Genomic DNA, 23,209 nt, shown 5'->3' on the forward strand with positions numbered 1-23,209 from the left:
AATAGAAATTAAGAGAGGAAAAGTAAAATCTTCAGAGAATTTAAAGATTTATACTGATAATAATACTGAATGGTCAACTTGCTAATACACCTCTCAAGGACGACAACAGATACAGGAACAAACGGAAGTAATCTGTTGCTCTCTCACTATCAGATAATCCACATTCTTCCATCTAAACCAATATGATCTCCAGTGGGGATGATTTATTTCTCCCACATTCATGAAACTCCCTTTCATAACCAGGTGTAATGGCTTCTTTTACCTCTACAGGGAATGGCTGATTTATGCACAGACCTTTGTTCAATAACATTTCTTCAAAGATTGATGTTATAAAAAAATGGAAAAAATGTGAACTTTCTGACATTTTATTTTAATGTAATTTAGAAAACCATGTAAATTGCAAATGGACCTCATGTGGAATGCAAATCACATGCTGATAACATAAATTATTTTGAATACTGTTAATCTCTAATACCTGAAAAGTTTTGTTATCAGAATCATGAAAGGCATACACAAAAGAGACACTAATAAAGTTCATTTTAAAAATAACTTCTAAATACAAGGCTGGAGATTCTTTTATTTGATCCCCCTAATCCACAATTATAGAATTTTCCAACAGGAAGGGGGTCACTGCTACCTATCACATAAAGGAATTATTATTTTTTTTGTATAGAAAATCTGCTCTCAAAGATCTCTAACCCTCAACAAACTTTGAGGTTAGAGGAAGGGAGGAGAAAGTGATGTAAGCTTTTTTGACTTTTTCAAATTTTTCTTGACCATTTCTATTCTTGTTTGGAGAAGAAAGCCTAGAATTATATAGATCTTTTCCTGGTCCTGAAGGAGATTAAAGAAAGAAAGTGAGTAGTCCCCATACTTCTGGTTGTCTTCACTGCTACTGCCTCACGGGATGAATTTAAAACATTCTTATTAATTTTATTAACTTATATATAAGCCATTGATGTGACTTCCAGTGTTGGTCAGACTGAGAAAAACAAACTACTGTTACTGAAGTTATGTTTCAGGGAATCTCAAAGTCTGGTGCTTGGTTGAAAGAGAAGGGGGGTTAGTCAATTGATTTCTCCCAAAGAAATCATAATAAAAGACAAATTGTTTCTTTTAAATTTTCAATGTAGTATGTTTATTCTCAAGAATGGCAGTATTAGGGTTTGTTTGTATCTAAAGGCTTTGAAGAGCTATTCAAATATGAGTCAATATTGACATTTAAGAACTAAAATCTATTCAAGATTATTAATCTTTTCTTGGTTAGAAAAGACACAGTTTTCAAAAAAAAAAAAAAAAAAAACCCAGAGTTTTAACACTCATGGCAGCCAATATTTCTGGCACAGTTTCATTAATTCATTTATTTCTTATTAAGTAGTTTTTCACTCAACTCATTAGGATTGTACCTTTAGGGAGTCTATAGTGAAATAAACAATACAAAAGTTTATTTATAAAAATGTCTATTTTATATGCCTGATAATAGTAATAACATAATACTAGCTATGTTTACTGATTGCTTACTACATATCATATACTATTTTATGCACCTCACATATATCAACTCACATCACCCTCACCACAGCCTGATGAGGCAGGTAGGTGTTATCACTACCCCTAATTTGAGCTGCCCCAATTGGGGGCAATTAACAAATGTGTTACTTACTAGTAAAAGAATCTTGAATTAAACTCAGGCAGTCAGGCTTCAGAACCCGCACTCTGAAAGTCTACCTTCTCTGGCCTGCTTAAAACAATACAGAATGTATTAAGTGTTATTTAAAGTGCAAAGAAATGCCTCTGACAATTGAGAGGGAGACAAGATGCCTTCTAGCTTGAGGGCTTAGGAAACAAGGGAGGCTCCGAATTTGGCTTTCCTTGAAAATTGAGCTGAGGAAAAGGATTCCCAAGAGAAGAAACAGGTCATCAAAGACACAAAAGTAAACTGGCTAGCTGTTCATTTTAGTGGGAGGTGAGGGTGCACAGAGAGGGAAATTAATACCTAAGATTAAAAATTGAGTTTGAGGGCCAATCCTGAAGGGCCAGGTGAAGGAGTCGATAGAATATTTTGAAGGATTTGAGAAATCATAAAATGTGTTTGAACAGAGGAGTCATATATTCTTTCATTCATTTGATGTATATTTATTGGCACCTATCATGTGTTGGGCATTGACTTGGGCAATGGGAATATACAAGAGAATAAAGTGGATGAAATCCTTGCTGTTGAGGAATTTATAGTGTAGTTACAATCTAAATTATGCTTTATGAGGCTTAATTGGAGATGGCAATCTACAGGCTGGATTGGAGCAATGCAGTGCTGAAGAAGGAGTGGAGGAAAGTAAAAGGTAATAACAGCATGAATTAGAGTGGTGGTAAGTGGACTGGAGAGAAAGGAATAGGTGCAAAAGATTAGGGACATAAAATAGATCTTGAAAATGAACTAGAAAGTAAGGCAAGTGAGAAGGTGATGCAGAAATGACTATTTGGTTTGAAATTTCTCTTGACTGAAAAATGGTGGTGTGATGAATGGCAGGACAGGAGATAAAAACTTAGTATTCAAGATATGACCTATTTGAGCCACAGCGAGTTTATGATGTTTGTGAGATGCTTGAGCAAAAAACGGACCATATATTGTAAGAAATGTGGGACTGATCCTGGAAAGAGAAAATTTTTCAAATCACTGGATTACAAGAGATTGTCAAAAGACTGTTTCTAGTCTAATACCTAGCACATAACCAATACTTAGTAACTTTTGCTGGTTGACTACTGAATAGAGAATGGGATGAATGAAGACAGAAAAGAGAGCCCAGAATGGTCCTCAGGTAAAGAAAGAAAGAGTAGTTACAGAGGTAGGAGAAAACCAGTACAAAGCACCTTAGCAATTCAAGGGATGGGAATTTTCCAAAAGACTGATGTGGGCTACAATAACAAATTACGCATAGATTTCTAGGGCAATAAGCACTTGATAAAAGTATTTGTATTTGGAAATTATGGTGGTTTCATAGAGAAGTGTTTCAGTTGGGAGGTAAATGTAGGAACTAGACTGAAAAATGTAAAGGAAGGATAGATTTTCAGCAAGTAGGGGATTACGTCATGCAAACAAAGCACCCAGCACAGCGCCTGGCACATAGTAGTATATTTTTTAAAGTAACCTATTATTATCTAGCCTAGAAACTGGATAAATAAATAACTGGATGAAATGGTGTTATTAATCCCAGAAAACTAAACATTCCTTTAGTAGGCTTTTATTTTGAATTATTGCCTTCTAGTTTGGTGTGCTAAAACTCGTCGATTTTCAAGTAAGTAGAAATAGCTAAAATACTGAACCTCTCTAATTTTACCCTCCTCAACTGAATGTGGAAAAATAATAGTACCAAGACCAGAGGTTTTCAGTGAGAATCAAATTAGGGAATGAAAGTAAAAATGCTTTGTCAATTATAAACAAGGAATGATTTAGTTGTTATTCTCATTATTAAGTACTATAATTTTATTGATTTTAAAGAGTATGATTTGAGGTTTATATTTTCAGTTTGACTTCTGTCTAATGGTAATTCATAATATTAATAAGGATCTTTCACTTGAAAGCTTTTTAGAAGTGTTTTATATTTATTACTTTACAAGATCCTCACAAAAGTTCTATGAGGAATAAAAGATAATGGTTACTAGGGGCTATCAAGTTGACTTTTCTGTACTTCTGGTGTTTTCTTAACAATTTGAGACTTTCAGTTTATATATATAAAATTACGGAATTCAATAACTGAATTACAAAGTTATTCAGCTCAGTCCTTCCCTTGTATCATTCCAGATAACAGCTAACTTTAATGGAAATATGTAAAAAAGTAGGTTCTAAAGTTTCAAAACATTGAATTACCACGCTTATATATGAAAAGGACCATGGTAAGATGGTTCAGAGTGTGATAACCATTAAAATCAAGTGATTGAACTCATTGTATTAAATCAAAGTGATTGTTTTCCATCGCTGGATTAAAAAAATACATGAATTCTTCTTTTTCTATATTTAGCCTTTCCTAATATAGGAGATGAAACCATCAGTCTTGAACATTTGTCTTGACTTTTTCCCTAAACTTTTAATTATTTCCAGTATTTCTATTTTTGATTTTTCTGTGATCTACAGGGATTTCAGGGTCCAAACTTGGAACAAAATAACCTATTGACTATAGTAAGATGACAAGCATGTGGCTCTTAAATCTTTTCTGAGTACTAGAGTCCATAGTGTTGTGAGTGCATGAACTTTTTAATAGTAGAACAAAAGGGAAATCAAAATGTTCCATGTTTATATAAGAGAAGAAACTAATTGTCTTTATAGGAAAGAATTTTTCAAGATCTTGGATGCATTACCCCAATACTTTTACTTTTTCCACGGTAAGAATTTTACACCAAAGCTTTGCTATTTCTTCGCCTTTTTCATGATTAAAACATTTAAGAGAATCCCCAAAGCTCTGTTCTTTTGAATAACAGAGGCATCATTTAAGACCAATTCTGTGCTAGAGTAATATTTTAATGACTTTCAGGAATATTTCTGACTGGAGAAATCTAAGTAATGACATATATTTCCATATAATATTATGTATTTCTATGGATTCCATGCTGATGTCCTTAAATTTTATATCTTCAACCTAGCTCTTTGTCCAAATTTTCAGCCCACATTCATTACTGCTTCAAGGGAGGGGATATTTTCAGCTCTATTGTTCACAAACACCACAAAACTGGCCGCATTCTTGACTTCTCTTCCCACAATTGTTTCTCCTCTTTAACTGTGCAACTCTGTGAATGCATCCAGTTATGCCAAATGGTAAGCAATGACTCCTTATTGTACCTCACATTCTACCCTCCCCTTTTCTTCTCATAAACTAAATCAGCATGTTCGTTTTTACCTCCAAATAGCTCATACATCTGTTTCATTTTTTCAACCTCAACACCATAATGATCTTTTCTTGCTTGGAATATTACAAAAATGACTTTATAACTTTTGTTCCCAGACAGGTCTCATATCCTTCCAATTCATTCTCCTCATAGCTACAAGAGCGATCTTTCAAAAACTTAAGTTAGGTTACTACACTTCCCTAAAAACATGCTATGACTTCCCATAGACTATAGATACAGTCCAAACTCTTTAAAGATAGGTGGAAAGAGGGAGGGAAAGACAGCTTGCACATACTGAGCACTTAGAGTGCAACGCTCTGCCCTTCTGGTGGACACTTTACCTGTATACCATCATTTACTCCTCACAAAATCCTGGGAAGTATCATATTCATTGTACAGGAGAATATTCTATTGGGACTTAGAGATTAGGCAACAAGTGATAAAATAGGTGGTCTTTCTGCCAACAAGGCTCATGCTCTATCTACTGTACCATGATGCCTTGCTACATAATTTAGGCCCATCTGATCTTTCCAATCTCATTTATATTCTTTTCCTTTCTTTCTTTTCTTTTTTTTTTTTTGGCTTTAAAAAAACTTTCATACACCTGCGACATATGGAAGTCCATACACCTGCAGCATATGGAAGTTCTCAGGCTAGGACTCGAATCAGAGCTATAGCTGCTGGCCCACAGCTACAGAAATGCAGGATCTGAGCCATATCTGTGACCTACACCACAGCTCACAGCAACGCCGGACCCCCAACCCACCAAGCAAGGCCAGGGATCAAACCCACATCCTCATGGATCCTAGTTGGGTTTGTTAACCGCTGAGCCACGAAGGGAACTTCTCAAACTCATTTCTTATAATAATCATACCCTTGCCATAGAGAAGTACCTGCAGCTTCTCAAACTACCATACTGTGTAGGACTTTTTTTTGTGTGTGTAATCTATTTTTTTTGTTATTATTTTTAATAGTTATTTCCCCAATACAATTTTTTTTCTACTGTACAGCATGGTGACCCAGTTACACATACATGTACACATTCTATTTTCTTACATTATCATGCTTCATCATAAGTGATTAGACATAGTTCCCAGTGCTACACAGCAGGATCTCATTGCTAATCCATTCCAAAGGCAATAGTACACATCTATTAACCCCAAGCTCCCAAAAGTCTAGGACTTTTGACATGCTCTTTGCTTTGCCAAAAATCCTTTTTAACTCTGTGTATTTAGCTAACCCCTAACACATTTTCCCATCCTTTTCTGAACAGAGGTTCTCAGCCTTGGCTGGATGTGTGATTCATGGACAAGACACTTTGTGATCAATCCCATTTGGACCTCTAGGGGTGGAATCCAAAGATAAGCATTTTTACAGAGTCCTCCAATGTATATGCAAGACTAAAAAGCAGTGTTCTAGGTGAGTTTCCTCGCCTCTCTGGCAAGCTTGTCTTAATCATCTTATTTTACTAGACCCTACCCAGCCCTCTACTGCAATACTCATCACAGTACTATCATCTTGTCTTAGCATAACTGTCTTCATCTCAAAAATCATACTCAGAAACCTTTGAATATATACTACATAATGATCCAGTATATATACACACACATACACTTGTATATGCAAATAGTTGAAACCAAAGCTTCAGAAAATAATACATTCTTATTTAAGAGTGATTTTCTTCCTATGCTATTAATTTTATTCCTTTCCATGAAAATATACGACTACTTACACAGACTGTGACCTCAGAAAGAGACAGGACAGAGGATTCTCACCCTCCGCAATGGAGCCTAAAGAGCTACCACAGACCTTTGGATCCATACTCATTAAATTGATTATGCAACCTAGGATTCTGTCTGAACTGAGTTTGAAAAGCATCTTTATAATCATGTTTGTAATGCTAGTCCTAACACCATACTAGGTATCTAACAGGTGTTTAGTAGAGCTGATGAAGTAATCAAAGTTCTTAGGGAAATTATATATATATACAAGTTTTACATATCCAAAATGGTAGGCAGACATCACTAAGCAAAAGAAAAATACCGAGAAGAACTTTAATAACCTTCACACACCAATCAAGGCAGAAAGATTAGAAAATGTATTTTACATGTATATAAAACTCAATTCAAATTATAGCAACAGAAAGGAATAAACATAGGATCTTAGTTTCTTAGAATTAGGAATCCTCAGATTATGTCTCTCCTCAAATGCCGCAAGACCTGTGATGATCCAATTTATTCGGGATACTAATTTTGCTACTGAGATTGCATTTTTCCTTCTTCCTTTGGGATTAACCAGCAGGCCAAGAAATGTTGCGAGCAACACTGAAGAAGCTACTTCCCCCAATTTAAATAAGACATTAGAAATCTAAGATACCTTAATCAATTTCCATGTGTGCTCTGATGTACAATTCAAAGTTTATCAACCTTGTCTCTCTGGAAGTGTTCTATTTAATAGAACATTTCTATGATAGGTAGGGGTTTTGAGAGGAGACATAAGTTAAAAAAATGAAATTAGAGGCAAGAGTGAGCTGAAAGATATGACCTACATCACAGATGAGGAAATCTCAAATATTAACTTCTCTCTTGCTGAGAAAAAGATCCTAATTACTCCGCCTTTATAACCGTCTATCCCCACCACGTACCCATACCCACACCTTCTTTACAAGCTGGTAATATAATTATCTCTTAGGGGTGCTTAGAGAATCAGATAAGATTGTTGAAATTCTTGTAAAATATTAGCATAAATGCAGAACCTTTCTATTTTCAGTTAGTTATACATGTTTTATGTTAGAACTTAGAACTGTAACCATCTTTATCAATTTTCTGAGGCCCAAAGCAGGAAAGGTTTTGGACACAGGAAGAAGCTGATTCAATTATAAATACAGTTCCTCAATTTAAGAATAAATTTGCAATTAAAAAAAATTTCAAATGTCACCTCTTAGGGTCTATATCGTACTCTATAAAAATCTACTGGCTTTAAGGTTCCAGTTATACTGTCAGAAATAATTACTTATAAGAAAAATCTTCTCATCCTAAAGTACAAGGACAAATACAATGACCTTGCTTTTAGTAAAGCAAGTAAATAACATTTTTTCTAATATAAGGAAGAAACTTTAATGGCTTTCAGAGTGGAATTAATCAGGCTAATTCCATTCAGGAAGCATATGCTTCATAATACATGTATGCTTATCAAACCTAGGAATTGTAATTATTTCTGGGAGAATTAAACATCCTATGAAGTGGATGATAAACAGTGATAGTCAGGTAGTCTAGAAAGAGCTGGAGTTTCCATATATAGAAAAACTGATTGACAGTCACAGAGAAAAACCTATTTTGTGAAGGTTTTCACCCCCTGTCTCGGTTCAGCAGGCATCTGTATAAAGTAAAACATCAACGGTCTTGGGTAGGCAGATATATTGGAATCTTTTGGGAGAGTTTTTGCTCTGGCTAGGCATTTGGAGTTTCCTTTTTTAATATGTAAGAACTATTCTTTCTATACAGCATGAATCAAACAATGAATATAATGCTACTAGCTTCTTCAAACAAAGTGAAAAGGCATACTGTTATACTTTATTCCTTCACACATATTATAGAAAATTCCTTTCATTCAAAATAAAAAAAATCATCTTCAGAGGGAAAAAAGCAAACACTTCCATTTAGCTGAAATACTGAAACTGCATGGTAGGCATTTGGTTTTATTTACTTTCAAGCTAGGCGTTTCCATTTGCTGCTTTTAAATCCCAGTATATTGATTCAATTCTATCAGTTGAAATGTGCAATTAATAATAATCAATAGTTTCAGTAGTTTAGAGTTTTTACCATGACATCTTCAAATCTTTCATCAAAAGACCATTATTCAGCCATCTAATTGAAAATCAGAGCTGGCTATAAATGTCATTCCTATCCATAAAATGTAGTTTCAACCTCAGGCAACTGGAATTTATAGAAGACACATTATTAACTGAGAGGGAATGAGAAAATCGTCTCTGTTTTAAAATAACATTGGAATCTTAGTTAGTCCTATGATAGTTAAGGGGAAAATTTTATATCTAAGGTTTTCAGGGACTCTCAGGGAGTTTTATATAGCTTTTAAAAATACATTTTTATGAGTAATGTAGAAAAAAACTAAGAAAGTTTCCTCAGCATAATTTCCAACTCTTTTTGAAAGAGAGATCAGAAATCTAAATGCAAAATGTACTTTATTATCCATTCTTTCATAGTAAGTATAGTTAGGAAACACTGCAATTTTTTTCTTTAATGTTTCAGAATGCAGTTTCTCAGGATTAGAAGCTTATGTATGAATTTGCATTGTATAGTATTGTACATATAAATGTATAGGAGATATATTAACATATCCTTATTTTACCCTACATCAATAAGATTTATTCATTAATTTAAGAAATATTTCATTAAATCCCAATTATAAAATTGAGTTGCTGGATTAATCTTTATTTTTAAAAAGGATTCTGCTAATCATTGCAGCACTATTCACAATAGCCAGGACATGGAAACAATCCAAATGTCCATCGACAGAGGATTGGATTCGGAAGAGGTGGTATATATACACAATGGAATACTACTCAGCCATAAAAAAGGATGACATCATGCCATTTGCAGCTACATGGATGGAACTAGAGAATCTCATACTGAGTGAAATGAGCCAGAAAGACAAAGACAAAGACCATATGATATCACTTATAACTGGAATCTAATATCCAGCACAAATGAACATCTCCTCAGAAGAGAAAATCATGGACTTGGAGAAGAGACTTGTGGTTGCCTGATGGGAGGGGGAGGGAGTGGGAGGGATCGGGAGCTTGGGCTTATCAGACACAACCTAGAATAGATTTACAAGGAGATCCCGCTGAATAGCATTGAGAACTATGTCTAGATACTCATGTTGCAACAGAAGAAATAGTGGGGGAAAAACTGTAATTGTAATGTATACATGTAAGGATAACCTGACCCCCTTGCTGTACAGTGGGAAAATAAAAAAAAAAATCCACTTACAGTTTTACTCTTTACTATAGCAGACAAGAATATGTGAATCCACGCATTTATTAAAATTCTAGGGTGGCTTTATGGGCATTGACAAGGAGGAATACAATTTTATTTATGAAATCTCCTAAGTCAAATATGCTACAGCAGCACATTTCCTAACCATTTATCTAAGAGAGTGACCAAAAAAACTAACTTTATGCTGCATTTACATTCTCAATCCATGGGAGACATTTGCAAAGATAAAGTTAGGTATTGTTCTAAACAATGTCCAAATGACCAAACTAACTCAACACATATTGTAGAGAAGCAAGTGGGGTTTGAGGAGAGTGATAAAGCAAGAGTGAGAATTTCGAGAAGCTATAAATTGCTACTGTCATCTACTCTTATACACAAGTGTGTCAAAGTAGATCAAGTCTCCTATCAAAACAGAAGATGGAAAACAAGGAGGGGAGGAACTTAGCTTATGACGATTTGGTTTTGGAATTATTTTTCAACCTAGGATACACTATCACTTTTTTCATTCTAATTTTAAAATATTGGAAAAGTGATGGTAGTCCCAAAAATGGATCAAATAATTATAACACTCCAAATTTTACTTGTAATACTAGTAAATTTCCAATATAAACTCAGAAAACTCAATTATACTTAATAAAGTTCCATTATAGGTCAAGAAAATTATATCAGGCACCGAAAATTAACATCAGGAGCCTTCTTACAGAATATGGTTCTCACCAAGACTTCAAGTAAACAAAACTAACTGAAATTTCTGTTTTCGCTGTTTATGTATATGAAACTTTACAGCAATAATTTTGTTTCTGAGAAAAACAATTGTCTGAAAATTGTATGATCATCAACTATGACAAATTTAGCCATCTCGTTTTTATTTTCACAGATCATATTATGAAGAATGCTACAAAATGCCAGATTAACATTTCAAAATGTATTGGAAAGTAATGAAGGGAAACTGATTCATTTAGCAATGCTAAATAAAACAGACAATTCATACAGATGCTTTCCCTGTAAAATGTTAAATAAACACACAAAAATGGCAACTTTTTAAAATTTAATAAACCAATCCCTTATTTATTTCCTTGAGCAAAGTTTCTTCTTCCGGAAGCTCTAGTTTTATGTGCAAAATTTTCCTGGTCAAAAACATATACTATTTACAAGACTGTGATTTTTTTTTTTTTTGTCTTTTTGCTATTTCTTGGGCCGTTTCCACGGCATATGGAGGTTCCCAGGCTAGGGGTCTAATCGGAGCTGTAGCCGCCGGCCTACGCCAGAGTCACAGCAACGCAGGATCCGAGCCGCGTCTGTGACCTACACCACAGCTCATGGCAACACCGGATCGTTAACCCACTGAGCAAGGGCAGGGATCGAACCCGCAACCTCATGGTTCCTAGTCGGATTCGTTAACCACTGCGCCACGACGGGAACTCTCAAGACTGTGATCTTAAATGAAATAATAAATGATTTTTCCTTCTCCTTGTTTTTCCTTCTTGCCTGATGCTTAAACATATTGGGCCATGTAAAACAATTGTTTTATTGTGTCCACAGCATACCAATCACAAGAACAAAATCTGAGAATTCTTCAATTGGCTTCGAAAGAGTGATAAAGTAGAAATGCTTAACTTACTTGCCATTGTTTCATCAGCTCTCTGACTCCCTTGGAGTCTTCTAGAAGTCTCTCCTTATGGGTAGCATCCTGTAGGACGTTGGCAGTTGTTTCAGCCTCTGTAAGCCAGGCAAGAAACTTCTCCAAATCCAGGGGGAACTGTTGCAGTAATCTATGAGTTTCTTCCAAAACAGTCTCTCGCTCACTCAATCTGCAGAGGAATAAATGTTCAGATGTCATCCTCCTCAATCAGAATGGTGTGCCTAGTGAATACCACAAAAAGAGCAAAGTCAAAGGGCACAAACTGTAATAAACCAACAATGAGGTGAGTTGTTGATAAAATGCCTCTTAAAAGCTTCAACAACTAGAAAAGCAGGTATGTGTGTGTGTATTTGGGTGTTTGATTTTGAAGACTTTTGAAAGTTCATTTATGAACTTTCCAAAAAAAATCTTTAAAAAAACTTCTTAGCTTTTTCTGGTAAATTTTGAAAGCTTATGTTAATATGCTGCAAAAGTTTAAGCTAATCTTTAGAGGTAACCCCCCCAAATTTGTATACCATGCTTATCTTTGATGTCACCTGTGGCAGGAAACCAGGATTAGATAGGCCAGGAGAAACTCAGAATAGAAAGATGAACACTGAAGGAAGAAAGAGAAGGGGATTGGAGAACAAAAGAGAACCAAAAGACTAACAAGTAGAAAAGACACCTATTTCATAGAAGTGATTGTTCAAAATACTATCTTGCTTAACTTTGTTATGTTTTAATAGTTCTAACTTTTGTGTTACGTTTATTTTTCATTACCTGATAGTCATACTACTGAGAATATTTTCCAAAATACAAAGTTTATATGCACTTGAAAAGTGGAGCCTAAAATCCAGACAGCTCTGTTAAAATCCCAATATCCTCTACCAAGTGTGTGACATGGCAAGTTACTTAACCTCTCTGATTTTTCAGTTTCTTATCTGAAATACATATTCCTGTGATGAGAGTGAAAATATAATAACATGCCTAAAAGCTGAGTGTCTCAGACATTATATGGTCACAAGTTATAGTTACTTGAAACTGTGAATCTCCTCTGCCCATACTCCATTCTCATTTCTCTAATCCTTTAGAAGGAATGAACCAAATTCCCTAATGACACAAAAAAAAAATCTAAAAAAAGTATTCATATTTTCTGACAATATATATTATGCATGTATTGTGGATACACACGCATATGGCCTCAGAAAACATCTATAATAATAGCTGGGGAAGGAAAATTGCCTGAGGCAGTAACAGTCCAATCTAAAAAGATTCAGGTAAATTTTGTCTTCAATGAGGAAATTAGTACTCTATTTAGATGCTGTATTTGCCTTCTATTACTACACAAACACTTTCTGGGATTAAACATAAGCTAAAAATGGATTTTTTTAAAAAAACTCGTACACTTGAATATGATACACACTGCTTGTTAAGATGTGATTGTCAATAATTATGCAAAATTGCAATTTATTTCAGCAGCAACTTTATCATGGGATGTGCAAACCACGCAATAAACAACTCCTGCCGAGCTAGCGGCAGCAAAGCCCCCGGAAGAGCTGTTTATTCATCATGGGTGAGGTTTTTGCTGAGCATACAGTCTTCCACAGTGTAGTTTCGGTGCTCATACTGGATAAAAATCTTCTGTCTGCATTAACTGGTGGAGGATAGAAGAGCTTTATGAGGATGCAGCTATGGGAAAAAAGGAAGCATTGCACTAAGCTATTTATCAACTCCTAAATAAACTTAAATACTGCACAGCTGAAAGATGGTGTTCCAGTTGTGAAAATCAGTTAAACCTCGTGGAGTTCAAGGGCTAACCTCAACTTGCTGGATCCCTGCTTATTTAGTTTTCAGCCAAACTGTCAATGCAGGGAGAAAAATCAAAATCGTTATTTGTTTATTTATCTTTTGTTCCGTATGATTTAAAAATTCGGAACCACTGCAGCCAAACTGAGCATCTTAATGTCACAATCTGGCATGAAACCTGCAACATACAGGTTAAAGCATATGCAACTGCTAAAGTCTAACCATTTCTGACCTACAAAAGGGGTAATTTCATTCAGCTCGAGCTAATATTTTAGGTTGGTTTGTGCATTAGAAATCGCTAAAATTTATTGTACCCCCACCCCCCAATTTGGCATAAAAATAAGCTGTAACATTGCAGAAGACAAATGCAGCATTAGACACTGATGCCTTTTCTAGCATACTCCAAATTCACACAAAATAAAGGGGCCATGTGAAACTATCTTATGGCAGAGTAAAACTTGGAGAATTAGATACTGTGCATTTTATTAGCAGCTTCATCACCATGATGTGCTGCACTGGATGCACCTCAGCTCCTCTATCCTTAAACAAGAAAGCCCACTTACCCTCTGCTTCAGATAAAGTAACTGGGAAAGAAATTTCCAAGAGTTATTTGGAAAATGTGATGCCCATAAATCAGAAGAAAGGGTTCTACCGAGACAATGAGATTTCCAGCCAAATCCTACCAGTGCGTTTGCTGCTTTGTAAATTAGGCCCTTAGGGAAGAACAGTAACTCTTTCAGGACAGTAAGGCACCGTTTTCCTAAACGATACCTTCATGGTCTGAAATATTGACAACTTCGGGCTGAATATTTTCTAATTTGGAAATACGTTAAAAAAGTTCAGTGGCAGCAATAGCAGAAAATCTCTTTGATCAGCGGTAGAACTGTTATTTCCTGCCTGTGTGGGAGATTTAAGACTACATCCTTTCTCCTGAGATCAATCTATGTACACTGAATTCTTAAATTTTAATTGTACCAAGTCTAGGCTAGAAATGAGTCAAGGGTACTTACATGCTACATTCGTGTATTCAAAATACCTCTGAATGCATGTCATGCTTTAAAATTTTCTATAACCATATGGCTTAAAAGATAAAAATGTAGAAATAATGAGAATCATTAAGAAACAAAAAATTGGCTTAGAAAAAAAACTAAAGATCTTGAACATAGCTTATTTTTTTTCAATTCCCCTATCCAGGTTATCCAATTATAGACCCTGGAGAAAATTTGCCTGAACTTGAAATATATTACAAGGACCAGATATCAGAAATAGTAATAATGCTTTACAAATATAACCTTCTGCATTGGTTATGTCATTTTTTATATAGCAAATATTAATTATCAGAGATTCCAGCTTTATAATACACAAAAATAGCTGAGAATTTGATGGAGTATGGAATGGGATGGTGATATCAAACAATTTTATTTATATTTATAATGGCACCATATATCATTGTCTACATGTAAATATAGGCAGTGTGGTACAGTGGCTCTCAAAGTATGGCTACAGCCAGTAACATAAGAGAACCATAAGAAATGCACATTCACAAGCCCTACCCTAGACCTACTGAATGAGAAACTCTGGGTGGAGCCCAGCAAGCTGTATTTTAACAAGGCTTTCAAGAGATTCTGAGAGATGCCAAAGTTTGAAAATCCCTGCCACTGGAGACAAAACTTTGAGAACTACTGGGGCAGGCTGATGTGCCAGGCTGCCCAGACCCCTCTTCAGGACTGAAATATGTTTTGATGTCACTTATAGGACAGCTGCTGGAGGCAGTTGCATCTGATAACTGGTTAATGTCCTGGCTTAAAAGCCTGGCTCCTTGCTTCAATTCAGGTCAACTCAGGAGGAAAGGGGAGGGGAGGAGGGTTGATTGACATTCTGGTTATAACTGAACTAAAGCCCAGCTTCTCCTTATGCCATTTGTGCTTCCTTCATTTTCCTCTCTCATGGGTGTTCATCCTGAGATCACTCTACAAAAAAACAAAAAACAAAAGACAACAACGGAAGTTCCCAGATCCCAACTCTGGCATGGGTTCAATCCCTGGTCCAGGAACTTCCACATGCTGTGGGTGTAGCCGAAAGAATTTCCTGCACATTAATTGCTTTCTCAAGACTCTGCCTTCTGCTAAACTTGACCTCATAAATTTAAAAAAAATTCTGAAATATACTTGTTAAGAAATGTGTGTGTGGGAAATATACGACTACTTGCACAGACTGTGGCCTCAGAGACAGGACCGAGGATTCTCACCCTCAGCAATGGAGCCTAAAGAGCTACCACACACCTTTGGTTGCCCTTGAAGGATATCTATAGATAACACAGAGGTGCATCTTCATCCGTTAGAAGCAAGAATCTATTGAAGGGGCAAAGTGCTGGAAGCTATAAAGCTTAGTACAACCTTGCACCTGCCAGAAAAGGCGCTCATCCAGAGCCAACTCTGCATAAAGGGAGGAATCACAGAAGGCATGTCTTCAGCATCTCCATTTTCTTTTTAAGAAATTATTATCAATAAGGCAAACAAACACTCTGATCTGCTCCCCCCCACCCTACATACACACAATGGTATCTCTGAAGAAATCTCGAAGATTCCAGATTTTATATTATGTTGAATATCACATAATATCACAGATTTTCTATTATGTTGAATTTCTTATGAGTCCACCTAATACATAAAAAGTAAAAGTGGGAGTTCCCATCATGGCACAGCAGAAATGAATCTCACTAGGAACCATGAAGTTGTGGGTTTGATCCCTGGCCTTGCTCAGTGGGTTAAGGATCTGGCGTTGTCGTGAGCTGTGGTGTAGGTCTCAGAGGTGGCCTGGATCCCAAGTTGCTGTTGCTGTGGTGTAGGCTGGCAGCTGTAGCTCTGATTTAACGCCTAGCCTGGGAACCTCCATATACCACAGATGCAGCCCTAAAAAAAAAGGCAAAAAATAAAAGCAAAAGGGAAAAGGAAAACCTACTAATTTCCAAGATAAGGCTGAAGACCTTAACTAATGTATAGACAATATTCCATGATTAAATACATGGATGGTTGATATTTTATCAGTGCATTGTATTACAGGATTTCATATATATATATATATATATATATATATATATATATAATAAAAATAAATATACATTATATATAATCAAAAGAAACAGATACATTGAATAATTTTAGGGGAAAAAAAGGCTCAATCTGATATAGAAGGCTATTTTGCCCAGGTGTTTCCAGAAGTGTAACAAACTGGGGAAATCCACAGCACTTGGTCTTCTGCTAAATAACAATGTCATCTGCGCCCTGGTATTGTCATGGAGTAACCAGATAAAATACTCCGGATCTTTCTTTCCTGGTTTAATTGCATTTTAATCACTATTGTTTCTTAAAATATTTTTAGGGGAAGGATTTCAGGATGACTTTTTTTTTTCCTTTTTTGTTGTTAGATATAGATCAGAAAATGAGTACCTTAGCAGCAAGCATTTGGACTTTGGACCAAAACTTTTCTGGCAATGTCACACACTAGTCATAGAACCAGAGTTAGTCTGAAGTTCATTTCTATAATCATAATAGTCTCTAGAGGTTTGCTAGTAAATAAATTAATTGTTTTTTTTTAAATAACTTTATGTTGTCTTGGCAAGGGGCAGCTAGAATTTTATTACCTATGGCTATACAGCCATTCAGAGAATGGATTCCTTTTAATCTCCAGCAATTCTATTAGTAATTTGCACTAATGAAAGGAATGAATCTAAGCAAAACCCTTCAATAGTGCTTGGAGTAGTATCCCATTAGTTCCCTTTTCTAGCATCACTTCTAGGATTGTGGCTTTATTTTTCTTTGGGCAACATCTACTTAGAAATGTGACCCAGGAGGGTTGTGGCAATGAGAGGATGTTTCTCTTTTTCCCTCTGTTACTGAACTTTAAAGTGAGAAATACACTGTCTTCTTAATGTAACTATTGACACAGGGTGTGAGATGAAGGCTCTAAGGTCCAGCACAGAAAATAAAATTTAAAGCTAATGTCCTTATGGCTCTTTAAATATTTAAAAATATATTTAGATTTACTTTCTCACCATTTCAAAAGGGATCCCCAATTTTTTCCACCTACAGTATATTTCTGTTTTCCTTTGTATGATTCCAGCTGTGTGTTTCTTTCCTTCCCAGTGGCTTCAGCCTCTACATGGATTATCTTTAAATCTGAAATTCATTCTTGTTCCTACATATCTACCAACATCTTGTTCATTAGGTCATCCATGCATCTATTCCATATATGTAATGTGCCAGTATTTATACTTGGTGATGGTGACAAGTCAATGAGACATGGACATGGTCTTCAGCATTTAACATATTCAAATCTGGTGGAAAACACAGATAGGTAAACATTTAACTACAGTAATAATATGATTAGGGTCATAGTTCATGTGGATTCCCTACCAGCAGCTCGAATGTAATATGCATCGCATTTTATTCATGAACTTCTGTCTCAATTTGACTAACAAGTGATAAATCTATCTTTTTATGTTTTTTTTCCTTTTATTATCAAAACAAGTGGAGATCATCTAGCTGAGTTTTATCTCAAAATAAAGTAATTGATGCTCAATAAAAGTTTGCCTAATTGAATAGGTTTTCATAAAAACCAAAAACCTTTTAGATCTATGGCACAGGTTATCACTGTCTTCATTTTTGTTGTTGAGAAGATTGATTCTGAGAGACCCATATAACTTTCTCAAGGTTGCACACAAATAAGTGGCAGAAGTGAGATTAGAGCCCAAGTCTTTCATCTTTTAAAATAAGTTTTTCTAGCTCTGAAAATAGGTATTGGTGTCCACCTCTCTGTGATATAGTCATTGTAGTAAAAGAAACATGCAGGGAAGTTTATGCTACTGAATCCTCGCCTTCATTTTGGAGCATAAATTTTATCTACTTGTTATTTTACCATAAGTGACATCATTCAAACACATAAACACCTACCCAGACGGAACCTACACATGCAAAGATATTATCTCAAGGGAACTATAGTAGAAAGATCTAGCTAGTCTTTGCTTCAAAACAAAACAACAACAAAAAATCCACTTTCAACGCAAATTTGCTGGTTTGCTGTTCACTGACATATGAATTAATGAGGTTTTCATCTCCTTTCTCCTGAGGTCTGGTACTAAATTACTCCAACTCTCCAGAGTTAATTGGAAACCATGACCTAAATGTTCCCAAAGTACAGCTGATTAGTTCTCAGAAAACCCATTCCCATCTTTTGTTACCCCAGACAACACAGGATGACTTTTTAACATGTGCAAAAGCAACACACCTGCATGAAAAATAGATTAGTTCTCTAAAGATAAACCAGTTTTGAAGCTATCTATTTAAATGTCTTTCAACGAAACAGACATTTTACTTAAAAAAAAAAAAAATATATATATATATATATATATCACCTGAACTTTATCTCTGGATAGTAAGAGAGTATAGACATTATTAATCATGTAAGGAATTTTAAAAGACACATTTCATCTTTTTCATTTTTTTAACCCTATGGGTGATATAAAAATTGAGATTTGTGCAATATATCACTGGAGAAGAACCATAATTACATACTTTACACCTAAAAGCATTGGGATATTTCTGAAAAGAATATATTAGGAGGTAATAGTAAAAATGTACTTTGTATGATTCTTTGCATTATTCACTTCATTTGATTTATGTTTCAGTCATTTATCCCTAAGAAAAATTAGTTGATAAAAGGAAAATACAAAGTATTATGAATGAGTACAGTATTCAACATATATATATTTTCCTATCTTGGACTGTTAACAAAGATTAACTTCTTTAATCTAAGATCTGTATCTTGCATTTTTCTATTGATACAATATCTAAGGGATGTTAGGAATAAGTGATTGCATTTGGTTTGGTTTATATACAGAGACTCAAAATATTATTTTGGATATTTATAGAACTGTAAAATACCTTTAGAAAAAAATATACTACCTTCCAGATGAACACAAACTTACATTGGGGTTGGGTTTACAAAAGTGGACATGATTTCTACTCTAAATATATCCTCTATGGTTAGTATAATGTGAATCTTTAAGTTGCTTTTGATTACTTTACGTGTTCATCTTTAAAAAATATATTCCCTAATTGTTGATAAACTAGATTATCTTTCTTCTCTCCTAAAAGGATATATGAAAACTAGTGCACAAATCAATTAAAAAGATGAGCCTAGGATCATCTCTTAGAAGCCTCATAAGACTGTGCAGTCGAACAAATATGCATTTCCATATCAATAACTTAGAGATAAAGAGTATGGTAGATTGTTAGATGCTGTTATACAATATTCAGAAGACGGTAAGGAGGGTTGGTTCAATTTTCTAAGATCAAAGGCAATATATAGCAGATTCCCTTTAAAAGGAAATAAGTGGCTAAAAACTTCATTGATATAAAACTTACAATTGACGTCTCTCAATGGAATTTAGAAATATGAATGATTTCATCAATCCTGATATGAACTTCAAGTTATAGTCTCTAAATATTTGTGACGTTTATTACCCAATTCCTCACTCAGAGCTCTCTTTTGGTTAATAATGCACTTTTGAGAGTCTTTTAAATTCAACATTTATTGTTAAGAGTATTTTGCACTAAAACAATGCTCTTCAGTTTTCAAGTTCTTCCATGTATATTTTCTCCTTTGATACATTGTTAAACAACTTGCTGAGGCTAATGGGGCAGGTTGTTATTATCACCACCATTTGATAGATGAGAAACTTAACTTTGAGAGATGCTGGGCGAGTTTCTGAAGTGGTAAAACTTGAAACACCTAATCTAGTCTGCTCTGACAATTACCTCTCAAAGTAGAATTGCCAATTTCCCTATGAGGTAAATATAATAGATTTTCTTTCTCTCACATTTTTTTTACAAGAAAATCAAATACTTCACATGTTTCTTTCTTAAAATTTTTACAGTAAAATAAATATGTTTTAATAAGGCCAGCTGAGAAATGAATTAGTCTCTCAAAATCACTCAGTCTTAGTAGATTCTAAATAAAAAATGCCATTTTAATTTTGAGCCTCTTTTAATGACTCAGATATGATTTATAAGACTTGCAGGATTACAAATAACTTGAGCTAATTAAAACTGATGATCAAAATAAAGATTTAAAGTTTCTTACTTCCTTCCTTTTAATTACTATAGGGAGAAACTGCATTTAAAAGAACTAGATATTCTGAAATGTACTGATGGCCTTTTATAAGATCAATTCAAATTTATGAAGAACAGTCATAAATTAAGGATTTATTTTTTCAATTAAAATTACAACACTAAAGGAATGAAATTGAGGGCTATACGTGCTTTCAATAATCCTCTCACTTATGAATGCACCACTTAAAAAAAGTCTCTATATCTTCACCATCATTATTATCATCAACTTGCTGTAAATGCCTCGAGGACAAGGATTCATACCACAGTTCTTGATATTTAATGGACATTTCATAAATTCAATTAAAATCAATAAGCCTGCTAGGAACCAGTCGCAGCTTCTAAAAAGGAGAAGGTCACAATCTCTTGTTTTTAAATAGGATTATTTCTTGATGTGAATTTACTGAATAACAGTTCTTATTTGTAGAGAATTTTAAAGTTTATACATTGCTTTCACATACATTATTTCAGCTGAACCTCACAATAATCCATAGATACCATCTTTGTATATATAGAGAAATTATTATATAATAAACTAGTATTCAGTTGTAACTAAGATGTTTAAAAATGAGAATGGCAATTCTGTGACTAAAATTATGTTTTGCTTTGTAGAAGTGTGGATAGTAAATCTTCAGAACTTTGTATCTTTCATTGAGCTTTGTACTAGCAGTGAAAGTGAAATGGTGGACTGGCAACATATTGCCTTTAACTGTCAATGACAATGTATTTTTTGGAAAAAAAATTAAGTGTTCTCCTCTAAAGAATTTCTTTCAGTGTATTTTTAGGTGCACTGAAAAAATAGAGCACATAACATACCTTCAGTCAAAACGAATCTATTGCATTGGCATATTTTCCAACTGCCTATACGTTTGACCCTGGTTCAGAGGCAGCACATACTAATAGGGGCTTAAAAGTCATCTTGTCCAGGCACCCATTTGGCTCTGTGACCCAGGACACTCCTACCCTCCCTGCTTTGCATCATTCTTATATTTGAATAGGTTCATGTTCTGTCAAAAACATCCAGGATGTCGGGGATGAGAAAAGAACCTTGTGGCAAAGCACAAGAGATCTTCCTTTACCACTTGACACTGATCTATTAATTCACATCCTTTGTGTAAAAGCATGAAATGGTTTCTAAACCACGCAATTTACCCTGCATCCTGCATCCAACTTATTCATAGGAATATAATGAAAGACCTTGTCAAATGCCCTGATGAAATGCAAATAAACTGCTGCATTCTGCTTACCAGTCTAAAAGTTCTTTAATGTAAAAAAGATATTTTGCCTCAAACATATAGATAATATAGGGTTTTTTTAAGATCTTCTGTTTACATTTGTAATTATGTTTGTTTTACTAAATACCTGGCTCATCTCTTTAATAGGTTCATATTTCTCTTATAGACTCATCATTTTAAATGTCTTGGGTAGCTACAATAATATCTTCTGTGACTTTAATATAGAATTTGACTGCAATTGTCAACATCTAGTAAGAAAGCAATTAATAGAGCTATGAAAGGGGTGTCATCATCACCCTTCTGTAGCAACCAGGCCATTCAACAAAAATAGTAGAAATAGATTATAACTGCAGTGATAATCATAGAATTTTTAAAGAATTTGCAAGACAATCCAATAGATCTTAAATGTTTCCTCATTTCATTCAGTCTTATAAAAATGTCAACTGGATCACCATGAAATAGGTTAGGTTCTCAGAGAATACTGTTATTTCATTAATCCAGAGGTCAGTTCTTATCTGAAAAAAAAATTTGACCAAATTTTACAGAGGACACAACAGAGGCATTCTGGAAATTGAGGGAGGTTTTGACTAACAGTGATTGAAGAGTGCTTCTGGCATTCCATGGGAAGGGGCTGGAAACATAGAATTTATATCTAACAAAACACTGTTCATATGATCCAGCAACTCTACTGCTGGGCATATATCTAGACAAACCTTTCATTGAAAAAGATACATGCACCCCTATGTGCACTATTCATGACAGCTAAGACATGGAAACAACCTAAATGTCCACTGACAGATGAATGGATTAATAATATGTGGTACATACATACAATGGACTATATTACTCAGCCGTAAAAAAGACAAATGCCATTTGCAGCAACATGGATGGAACTAAGGACTCTCATACTAAGTGAAGTACATCAGAAAAAAAAGAGATAAATATCATATGATATCACTTATTTGTGGAATCTAAAATATGGAGCAGATGATCCTATCTAAAAATACCAAACAAACAAAAAACAGAAATAGATCACGGCCAAGAAGAGCAGACTTGGAGTTCCCAAGTGGGAAAGGGGAGGGAGTGGGATATATGGGCATTTGGGGGGGTTTTTGGATGCAAACTGTTATTTTTGGAATGGATAGGCAACGGGGTCTTACTATACAGCACAGGCAAATGTGCGATTGGGTCACTTTGTTGTACAACAGCACTTGATAAAACATTGTAAACCAACTATACTTTAATAATAATAATAAAGAAACATTGTCCCAAGTCCCACAGTACTTTCCAATGTCCCACCGGCTACTTACATAGGGGAAACCCTGTTTATAAACACCTGAACCTGGAACTTAATTTTACATACAAATGTAAAATACTTTTGTCAAGGTTTTAATCCACACTGAATTTTTCGTAAATGCAACTAATCGCCATGAAAATCCAAGGAAATTTTTCCATTGTGTTGTTAAGAATTTTGTCAAAAGT

The 23,209-nt window shown here is 34.8% G+C and overlaps 1 protein-coding gene across 24 annotated transcripts in view; it reads right to left on the reverse strand.

Moving 5' to 3' along the window:
* Positions 1-23,209, reverse strand: part of DMD (dystrophin) — a 2,611,869-nt gene that overhangs the window by 527,755 nt on the left and 2,060,905 nt on the right. For all 24 annotated transcript variants that reach the window (XM_021079543.2, XM_085006422.1, XM_085006420.1 and 21 more), the window contains 1 exon segment: positions 11,518-11,707. In XM_021079543.2, the coding sequence (XP_020935202.1) occupies positions 11,518-11,707 (190 nt within the window).

This window comes from Sus scrofa, chromosome X (assembly GCF_054392235.1).
Source record: "Sus scrofa isolate SSC_HxYL_T2T_F1_AM1 chromosome X, Sscrofa_HxYL_maternal_Yorkshire_Landrace_v2.0, whole genome shotgun sequence".
NCBI lineage: Eukaryota > Metazoa > Chordata > Mammalia > Artiodactyla > Suidae > Sus > Sus scrofa.